This window comes from Marmota marmota, unplaced genomic scaffold (assembly GCF_001458135.2).
Source record: "Marmota marmota marmota unplaced genomic scaffold, marMar, whole genome shotgun sequence".
NCBI lineage: Eukaryota > Metazoa > Chordata > Mammalia > Rodentia > Sciuridae > Marmota > Marmota marmota.
In genome coordinates, this window is record NW_026000057.1 from 8,638,075 (window position 1) to 8,649,607 (window position 11,533).

General features: G+C 34.5%; 1 protein-coding gene across 5 annotated transcripts in view; it reads right to left on the reverse strand.

Annotated features, from left to right (window-relative positions):
• The window catches only part of Lrba (LPS responsive beige-like anchor protein), a 607,623-nt gene extending 598,489 nt beyond the window's left edge, over positions 1-9,134 (reverse strand). For all 5 annotated transcript variants that reach the window (XM_048813495.1, XM_048813494.1, XM_048813493.1 and 2 more), the window contains exons 1-4: positions 8,910-9,134; positions 8,581-8,714; positions 4,892-5,000; positions 4,433-4,585 (exon numbers count right to left, since the gene is read on the reverse strand). In XM_048813495.1, coding sequence (XP_048669452.1) covers positions 4,433-4,585; positions 4,892-5,000; positions 8,581-8,714; positions 8,910-8,918 — 405 coding nt within the window. In that variant the 5' untranslated portion in view covers positions 8,919-9,134. The remainder of the gene's footprint in view (positions 1-4,432; positions 4,586-4,891; positions 5,001-8,580; positions 8,715-8,909) is intronic.
• Positions 9,135-11,533: the final 2,399 nt, after the last annotated feature.

The window sequence follows — 11,533 nt, forward strand, 5'->3', positions numbered from 1 at the left end:
ACATACACACACACACACACACACACTCTACCCTTGGCCACAGAACAAATCACTCCTGATCATTTACAATGGAACATTTGTTATATTATCTTCCTGAACAGTGAAGGCATTTTCATTTTCAACCCTCCAAGATACCTCAGTGTCCCCTTGGGGATTTCTTCAGAGAGTGAAAATTAGGTACCTATATTTCAGATATCCTACAAATAAACAATCAAGGTCAAATGAATTTAAGAATCAATTAGTAATGGTAAAATGTGACAGGATCTGAATCATTTAAAAGAGGGGCTGAGAAGACCACTATAGTTTAGAAAACTATACATATACTAAGATTCAATGATTGCTGAAGGGTAATTTTTTTTTATGTAGCTACTGCTATTTAAATGGATAGGTCCTATCTATTTGTCCATGAAGCAATGTAAAATTTCCTATGACATAGTTCAAATTCTTAACCACTTGATTTCAGTCATTCAGCAAACATTTACAACTACACACGCACAGCGCTAAGTTACTGGTATACAATGGCACATACACTGGCCCTCAGTAGCTGAAATACACTTGAGAAGAAAATTACACATAAACGTAAGCAAAAAAATCAGAGACAATAAATACATCTGCAGAAACAAAAAATCGTCATGAGGGCTGTGGCTGTGGCTCAGGGGTAGAGCACTTGTCTCGCATGTGTGAGGCCCTGGGTTCAATCCTCAGCACCACATAAATAAAATAAAAAGGTATTGTGTCCACCTACAACAAAAAAAATATATATATTTTTTTAAAAAATGGTAATGACCTAATTAGAGAATAAGCTTTAAATACTACAAATGCAGAGGCCAGAGGAACTATTATGGGTAAGTTGAAATAGTGAGGAAAAGCTTCACCAATTGAGTAGCAGGCTTCGAAGATAAGGAGTAAGAAAGGCAGACAGAAAAGAAGAAATTGTAAATAAGGAAAATAGTGGTTGAAATAAAAGTATTCCCTAAACCTAGAACAGTGGTTCTCAAACCTAACTACACATTATAAGAATTAGAAAACATTTTTTTAAAATACTGATTTCTGAAGCATACATCAGACTAATGAAATAAAAATCTAGGGTGGAGGGAGTGGGATTCTGCTTCTGTTCTTGTTTTTAAAAACCTCCTCCAGAGCTGGGGTTGTGGCTCAGCAGTAGAGTGCACGCCTAGCATGTGTGAGGCATTGGGTTCAATTCTTGGCATCACATAAAAATAAAATAAAGGTTAATGTGTACTAAACAACAAATTAAAAAAAAAAAGCCCACCCCCAATTGAGTCTTTTAGCAGCCAAGATCTGAGCTTCTAAACTAAAATATCTAGAGAAGAGAACTGTTAAGAAGGCTTAGAACTGATGTGATTCTGCTATCTGTGTATGGGGTGAGGGGGGGAGTTCATAACCCACTTGAATCAAAGTGTGGAATATGATATGTCAAGAAATTTGTAATGTTTTGAACAACCCACAATAAAAAAAATTAAAAAAAAAAAAAAAGAAGGCTTAGAGCTATATAAGGGACTACATTCTGAAGATAATGGGAAACCATTCACAGCTTTGAAGCCAAGAAATGATCTGATGAGTGTGGTATGTTAAGAACATAGAGGATGGGGCTGGAGTTCTGGCTCAGTGGTAGAGCACTTGCCTAGCATATGTAAGGCACTGGGTTAGATCCTCAGCACCACATAAAAGTAAATAAATAAAATTAAGGTACTGTGTACATCTACAACTAAAAAATAAAGAACATACAGGAAAGAAACATTTACCAAAAACTTTTTTAAAAACTAATAAAAAGAACAAAGAATAAAAATGAAATAGAACACACAGGAATTCTGGCAGATACGTGATTATAACCAGTCAAATAGAAAACTAGAGAAAGTTTACTAAGAATTATACTATAGTAAAAGAAAAATGAATAGGATTTAATAACAGCACAGATGAATGAAGACCCTAAGATTATAAACACCATAAGCTAATTATGAATAAACCTTCCCTCATTCACTCATTATAGAATCCAATAACCATATAAATTAGGTAACTCAATCTTTCTCCATAGATCTGAATTCTATGAAGGTAAAAATCAGGTCTATCTTGTTCTCCACTCCACCCAGGAAGAAGCAGTCACTCAACAAATACTTGTTGAGTAAACAAAGGACCATTATAGATAAGAAAATTCATATTTCCTGTTAGGTCATTAAAATTTTTTTCTCTGAGCAGATCTAAAATAAATGAAAATTATGAATTACTGTTTCCTTTTCCAAAAACAAAGTTTCATTCATACAGCCATACCTTTGACTTAAGTAACCAGAGGTAGATTTACTATGAAGCTAATGAAGCTTAAACTTTCAACCACTCATCAATGCATGCTCCTTCTAAGATCCTAAGTGTAGTTTTGTATGCACTCTATTGTATTCTTTTTTCTGAAGGAGCTCACTCCCACCATGACAAACTATATGACTTTCAAGCCAACAAAATTTGGATCTGCCCTTTGTTATAATTACCTTTATAGTAAAGTAAAAGCAAAATGAAATCCCTCATGGATATACAAAGCAGATGGCTGAAACAGAAGTAAGTTTATTATCAATCTCACAAATTCTAAAAAGGAAATTAGGAAAAGTTATTAAAAAGTAGAAAGTAAGAAACTGAATGTAATATTATAAATCTAAAAAAATCATGCAATGATCTTAAAAAATATTCCCCTACAAGTAAGTACCTAATAAGAGGCCTTCTGACCACTTCAAAAGAGACATGATACCTTACAAATATGCTGGTTAGTAAGACAAAAAAGTGTCTAGTAAAAGGCTGAAAAAGTAACTTGAAACAATCCTTGAAAAGAAATAAGACTGAAGGTCATGAAAAGCGAAAGAGGTCAAATTTAACCTGGAGATAAAAAGCTACAACCTCCAGCTGCCTCCTCTGATTATTTCCAAATGGCAATCTGAGTCAGCAGCTGCTTTTCTCTTTAACATTTGAAAAGACCAGCTGAAAATAAGATATTATTTAATTCCAGAGAAGCAAGAAAGTATTCATACATTTTTTTCTGACAACTAGAATAAGTATGTGCTATTCCAGCCTAAACAATGATAGATACTGCAAGTGGACGAAAAGGAGGAGGAGGACAGAAGAAAATAAAGGGTTTGAAATAACATGACTTTTAACAAAAATTATGGATATAATTAGGCAATTTAATGAAAATTTTCCTTTGTCAAGTTTGTTTGAAACTACCACTACTAAATTTGTAGGATGATTTAATACATCCATCAGAATTTAATAAAGACTTTTCCCAGACTTTACCACAAATTCATTTATATTCACATAGAAGTAATGGTTTGCTATTAAAGTGCTAAAAATACAATGTAGGTACAAATAAACATGTCTTTATCATCTGAATTAATATGAAATTTAAATGAGAGAGACTAGTATATCCCACCTCCAAGGAAAGAGTGACATTTCAGCTGCACCAATAAGAATGAAATGAAGAGCTGGGCATGGTGTCACACCCTATAATCCCAGCAGCTCAGGAGGCTGAGGCAGTAGTATCGAAAGTTCAAAACCAGCCTCACCAATTCAATGAGGCCCTAAGCAACTCAGTGAGATGCTATCTCAAAATAAAAAACAAAAAAGGCTGGGGATATAGTTCAATGGAAAAGCACCCTTGGGTTAAATCTGCAGTATCCCACCCCACAAAAAATGAAACCCAGAGTTCATTACATTGGTAAAATGCAAAAGTATATAAGGAGATACAAAGAGTGAGAACAGGGTAAACTGTTAAGGAATGGAAATATCTCTCTAACTCTCTCTCTCTCTGTATGTGTGTGTATACACACACACATACACACTACACGTATATATACATGTATATATGTACATGTATATATAGTGTATACATGTACATATATACATGTGTATATATTTGCAATAGAACAGAGCTACATACTTACATCAGAATTGTCTAAATTTGACATATTTAATAAACAAAATCTCTCTTAAATAAAACTGTATTTAAAAATAATTGTGCAATGTGATGATCATTATTATCCAAAGTACAGGGATGAAGATACGAATTGGTGTGAATATACTATGTATACAACCAGAGATACGGAAAATTGTGCTCTAGATATGTAATAAGAATTGTAATGCATTCTGCTGTCATATATAAAAAATAAATAAATAAATAAATAATAAAGATCATAGCTCAATTTTGAAATAGAATAACATTCATTTACAAAAAGGGAGAGAGAGAGAAGGGGAAACATATTGACTTCCAAATTTTCCTGAAAAGCAAAAAAGCATACTCAGTCAAAAAAGGCAAACCACTGAATCTTACATAATATTATATAAAAGGAAAAAAAAGAATATCCTCATAATTATCATTCTCCTCAAGCACAAAACCTTAGCAAAGATAGTAAAACAAAATCAATGTATTTGTCACCTTGGCTGGGGTATGAATCCATATGGCAGGGTTAAGAAGAATGTGATCACACAATTGCTTCAGTAAGGGCATCCCATTCTGAAGATTGCTCAAATATTTTGAAAATGCAAGGCAAAGTTCAAGTACTGCTCTGCTGACATGGGATTTGGAAGACTGCAAAGAAAAGTAGTTTAAAGGTCACACTACTAATTCAAGCAAGGTAAGCAAATTACAGGCTGTCAACACACACAAAAAAAATTGTCCCAGAAACTTATGCTCAAAGTCAAAGAGGGCATGAGGCTCCCTACCACACTTCTTTAATACAAGAATAGAGACAGGGTAAAACAACAAAATGTTAATTTAATTAATTTTCTGTTAACCAAGGAGACATGTTTGTGAACAGGGATTTCTTAATCACTTAGGAAACAAGTACATGAACCACAAATAAAGAATCCAAATGGTAAAATATTTCTTATTTACCTTTTCAAGACTATATCCTATTACCAAGAAGCCTTTACAGGCAAGCATCTGCTCCTGCATAGCAATCGAGTTCTTCAACAGCTCCATTATGAAAGCCAACAGGGTTGAACTAGAATTAAAAAAAAAAAAAAAAGTCAATCATTTGAAAAAACATATTCTATTTAAAAAATTACATTAGATATATGTAGCCTTCTATTTATCTCAATAAAATATTCTCTGTATCAGGGCCAGAGATACAGCTCATCTACATGAGCTAACGCCTAGTATGCTTAAACCTGGGTTCAATCCCCAACACCACCCACACACACACACACCCCAATAAAAATCTCAATTTCAAAAAAATTGCCATTCTACCAAAACAGCCTCCAAGATTATTGCAGAACTAAATTTAAATTTTCAATGTATAATTAGGATCTACTCAAATACCTATTTCATATATTTTGTCATACACATTAATAAATGAATGACTTAGAAACAATATGCAAGTACACATTATATAGAGAAAAATGAACAAAGCACAAAACAAGTAATAGAACTGGCTAATAAAAGTACAAAGTATATTAAGGACTTAAAGAATACACTTAGAACCTGGGCTCAGTGACACACACCTGTCAGCCCAGCGACTCAAGAGGCTGAGGCAGGAGGATCTTATGTTCAAACCCATCCTCAGTAACTTAGCAAGGCCCTAAGCAACTCAGTGAGACCCTGCCTCTAATAAAATATAAAAATTGGCTGGGGCCGGGCTCAGTGGCACATGCCTATAATACCAATGGCTGGGGAGACTGAGATAGGAAGATCTAGAGTCAAAGCCAGCCTCAGCAAAAGTTGCTAAGCAACTCAGTGAGACCCTGTCTCTAAATAAAATATAAAAAAGGGCTGTGGATGTGGCTTGGTGGTAAAGCACACCTGGGTTCAATCCCTGGTACCAAAAAAAAAAAAAAAGAATACACTTAAATAAGCAAATGAATTCAATTTTGAAGAGCCATTGGTTAAAAGGAGGAAAAAAGTAAACATCCAAAGGTTTAAATCCTCAAAACATGGTAGGGGTTCTAAATGGCCTATTGTGAACTGAGCAGAGGTATATGAGCGAAGAAGATAAGAAGTAAAGTTAATTTGGAGAAAACTTGTAAGATCCCTGAATACTAATTTAAGAAATTTGTTCACTCCAGACACTCTTCAAAATTTTTAAACGTGACAGGGCTACAACCATGCTCTACGACCTACAATATTTAGAGATATTCACAAGGAAAAGGAATAAGATCAGCTGCCTCCTTTTTAGCAACTATGGGAGATTCCCAGAGAGAGAGCAAGAGTGGCAGCCAACCTCCTCCTCCACATCAATGCTTTAGCTGCTGACAATTCCAATAAAGACACCAAAATGTTTGAAAAAAGAAGAGGAGGAGGAAAGGAAGAAAAAAAGAAACTTAGCCCTTTTAGAGAATAGCATAAAGATATTCTATGACCTATTGGTAATTTAATTTTAATATACTAAATATAGCCAGCAAGCCAGGCAAGGTGGTGCACAACTATAATTCCAGCTACCCAGGAGACTGAGGCAGGAGAGTCAAAAGTTTAAGGCCAGCCTGGGTAACAGTGATACCCAATATCTATATAAATATATAAAAATTGGCAAATACTAAACTCAATAGATCATTTCTTCTTAAAATTTTTTTTCATAGCCTAATAATCTGGAGAACATTCCATCATTAATTATATATGTTAGTAATGGGTTTCAAGTTTCGAATTAAAGGAGAAATCAAAGACAATATCAAAAGAGAAGGATAGAAAACTCATTTACATTTCTCAAATAATAAATGAAACATAATTATTCTACTATGGTTAGGTTCACTAGAATATGCAGCCAGGAAAATTTATTCAGCCATCCTCTCGCATGCTTTATAACTCATCCTAGAATTCAAATGCCTTTGCCTTTTCTAGACTCAACACTATAACACAGAAAACAAAGTGCCAAATGTATAATCTAAATTTTAAAAACAGACTTAAATCACCTCATAACACTATTAAAGTTTTTGGCTTTTGATTGTATACATGATTGAGAAATAAAATGAAAACCTAAATTCTCATAATAAATCCCTGACAGCTAAAAACTTAAAATATTTGAAAAATGAGAGCATAGCTGGGCACCATGGCACATGCCTGCTAATCCCAGTGGCTCAGGAAGCTGAGGCAGGAGGATCACAAGTTCAAAACCAGTCTCAGCAATTTAGCAGGGCCTTAAGCAACTCAGCAAGACCATGTATCAAAATAAAAAATAAAAAGGGCTGGGTATGTGACTCAGTGGTTAAGTGCCCCTGGGTTCAATCCCTGGTATCAAAACAAAAATATTAGAGAAAGAGTGGCAGGGGGAGAACAGACAAAAATACAGACTTTTTAAAAAATCCATTATTTGGGCCAAGGAACTGAACAGACACTTCTTAGAAGAGGATATACAATAAATCAACAAATATATGAAAAAAGTGTTCATCATCTCTAGCAATTAGAGAAATGCAAATCAAAACTACTGTAAGATTTCATCTCACTCCAGTCAGAATGGCAGCCACCAAGAATAAAGCAACAATAAGTGTTGCCAAGGATATGGGGAAAACGGCACACTCATAAACTGCTGGTGGGATTGCAAATTGGTGCAACCACTCTGGATAGCAGTATGCAGATTTCTTGGAAAACCTGGAATAGAACCACCATTTGTCCCAGCTATCCTACTCCTCAGTCTATACCTAAAGGACTTAAAAACAGCATTCTTCAGGGACACAGCCACATCAATGTTTACAGCAGCACAATTCACAATAGCTAAATTGTGGAACCAACCCAGATGCCCTTCAGTAGATGAATGGATAGGGAAACTTTGGTATATATACACAATGGAATATTACTCAGCATTAAAAGAGAATAAAATCATGGCATTTGCAGGTAAATGAATGAGTTGGAGAATATAATGCTAAATAAGTGAAATAAGCCAATCCCAAAAAACCAATGGCCAAATGTTTTCTTTGATATGAGGATGCTGACTCATAATGGTGATGGGGGATGGAATGGAGGGGGCTTTAGATAGGACAAAGGGGAGGAAGGGGAAGGGAAGGGGAATGGGGGTAGACAAGACCGTAGAATAAGTTAGACACTATTACCCTAAGGACATGTGTGAAGACATGGATGGTGTGAAAATACTTTGTGTACAGAGACTTGAAAAATTGTGCTCTATATGTGTAATATGAAATGAATTATATTCTGCCATCATATATAACAAATTAGAATAAATAAATAATTTAATTTTAAAAATCCATTATTGCCATTAATAACTTTATTCTAAAACATTTGCTGCTTTTAGAGCTTTCACATTTCCTAATGACAAAACAGAATTATATGAATACTATTGTCATTGATATGGATTTATCATGCCATTTATAAAGAAACACCATTTGGGGGCTGGGTTTATGGCTCAGCAGTAGAGCACTCTCCTCGAATGTGCAAGGCCCTGGGTTCCATCCTCAGCACCACATAAAAATAAATAAAAGTTATTGTGTACAATTACAAAAAAAAAAAAATTAAAAAAAGAAATACCATTTTAAAGAAAATATTTTGACTCTATAATAAATGTGAAAGGCAAACAATAAATGCAGTTCAATAAAGATGAAAGTAACTCTCACATGAAATTTAAAATAAAAGACACTCACCAGATTGTCAAGTCAACTTCATCAGATAAATATTGCCTATAATCCAACTGTGCAAAAAGTGGAAATAGCACTTGTACTCCTCCAATTGAATGCATAGCACTTTGAATGGAATGTGTTAAAACTGCCTTCACATCCTTGAAAGAAAAAAAAAAAGATACATTCTTAAGTTTCAATGATTTCTTTTCCAAAACAGTTTAAAACAAAGCACAATAGTAAATGCAGAAACACTAAAATGTGGCATTCCATGTGTTCAAGATAAGCTATCAAGTACACCCCAATAAGTCACCAGAATTGCCCATAGATATATTCTTAAAAGATCACAGTAGTACCTGGAGCATGAGTGCATGTGGGGAATGAACAAAAATCGAAGGGTTGTCCTTGGGAGAAGATTCGAGGCAAAGCTGGGCATCGGTAGCCCGCGGGTTATATGTGAAGGCAATGGCACTGGAGAGTTTGCCATCATACAATAAGAGTTTGTGATGCTCAGCAAGGAAAAGATCACTTTCTGCTTTAAATTTAAATGTACCCTATGAATTAAAAAAAAAAAAAAAGAATAGTTAAAGTGATACATCACAAAAGAAAATCTAAATACAAATCACCACAGATGTAAAAATTTAAGGAGACATACCATTGATTATTTTTCTAACAGTATCAAATAAGAGAGCCCTCCAAAATACTAGTTTTTAACCACTATAAATTTCCCTAAAGGTACTACTTGGTGATTCCTTTAAGTTTTGACACATTATGTTTTCATTTTTATTTGTCTCAAGATATTTTCTAATTTCCCTTGTGATTTATGCCCCATCAGTTATTTTCTAGTCTAGTTCCATTATGGTCAAAAAAGATACTATTATTTCAATTTTTTAAATGTATTAACACTTGTTTACACAGCCTACCACATGATCTACCAGAGACAATGTTCCATGTGCACTTGAGAGGAATGTATATTCTACTTTTATTGCACTGAGTGTTCTGTATGTGTCTGCTAATTCCATCAGTCTAGATTGTTGTGCGAGTCCTGTTTCCTTATTGATCTTCTGTATGTTGTTCTACTCATTATTTAAAGTTGAGTATTAAAGTTTCCTACTCTCATTTCATTACTCTGTACTTCTCTCTTCAACTCTGTCAAGATTTACTTCGTCTAGTCACACACCACTTAACAACATTATGATCAATGATGGAATGCACATATGGCAGTGGTCCCACAAGATTATAAAGCCTAGGATCACAAAGCTGTCTTAGTTTGTATAAATAAACACTGTGAATGTATTAACAGTAATGAACTATACAATTCAAATTATTTAAAATGGTAAATCTATTGTGTATTTTACCATAATTAAAATTTGTTTAAGGGCTGAGGATATATCAGGATGTAGCTCAGTAGGAAAAGCACTTACCCAAAGATGCCCTACATTCAATCCCCAGCAACACAAAAAATTGCGTAATTAAAAACAACTGAATAATAAAAAGACAAGTAATTGAAAAATGGGTAAAGGATCTGAATAGGTCTGTAAGCAAAAACGATAAACAGTTTATAAGGAAACAAAAATGATCTCAACATCATTAATTATTAGGGAAATACAAATCAAAACAATGAGGTATCACTTAATACCCACTAGGATGACCACAATCAAAAAGTCCAATGATAACACATGTTGAAGAGTACATGGAAAAATCAGAATCCTCATACACTACTGTGGGAATGTAAATGGTACAGTCAATTTAGAAAACAATCTATAAGTTCCTCAAATATATGATCCAGCAATTCCACTTTAAATAACAGACCCAAATAAAGGAAACATAATGTCCACATAAAAATTCATACACAAGTGTTCATGTCAGCATTACTCATAAGAGCCAAAAGGTAAAAACTAAAGTCCACAAACTAACAAATGGATAAACAATGGAATACTATACAATTACGAAAATGAATGACATTCTAATACATGCTAAAATAGAGATGATACTTGAAAAATTAGGCTTAGTGAAAAAAGGCCAGCCACCAAGGACTACATATAATTGTATCCACTTATTGCCACAATATGCAAATCTGTAGAAACAGAAAGTAGCTAGAGATTGCTAGGGATTGAGAAGAAAGGGAAATGAGTAATGACTGAGGATTAATATTAGGATTTCCTTTTAGGGTAAATAAACTGTAGACAGTGATGATGGTTACACAACTTTGTGATAAAAACCAATGAATTATATACATTAAATGGGCAAATGATATGTGCTAGACTTTGGAACTAGAACGTCCTCTAGAGGACATTTTCCTTGTGATTAAAGGCTTAGTGCCCAGCTTAGCACACTGGGAGGCAGTGGAAACTCTAAGAGGAGGGACGTCAGCCCCTTCTCCTCTTTTTCTTTTTCACATCACAGGCATAAGGGGTACAGTTTTGCTACATGTTGCTGCCTTGTCACAGACCCAAAAGCCATAAGGCCAATAATGGATCAAGGACTGGAACCTTCGAAACTGTGAACCAAAATAAGCCTTCTCCTTTTATAATTTGGTTATCTCAGGTATCTATTCTGGTAATAGAAAGCTGACTAACACAACATGTTTTAGATCTCAATAAAGCTTTTACATTAAAACATGATCTAAAGACTATCTTGAGTCCCACTGACAAAGCTTTAAAACTACCAAAAAAAAAACACCTAAAGAAACTCTGACTAGCTAAACAAAGCCTTCTTTACAATATACCAACACAATCTAAACACTTATGTGGTAAACATCATAATGCCCAAGATCCACTCCAAAACTAATAAGGTGCTGTGGTTTAGATGAGTGTCCCCCAAAGGTCCAAAGAAAAAGGCTTAGTCCCAAGGATGGTAGTATTGGCGGGAACATACTGTGGGCCTTTAAGAGATGAAATGGAGTGGGAATTTCTTGGATCACTGGACACGTATTTTTGTAAGGAATTGTGGGACCCCCATCTTTTATCTTTTTCTTCCC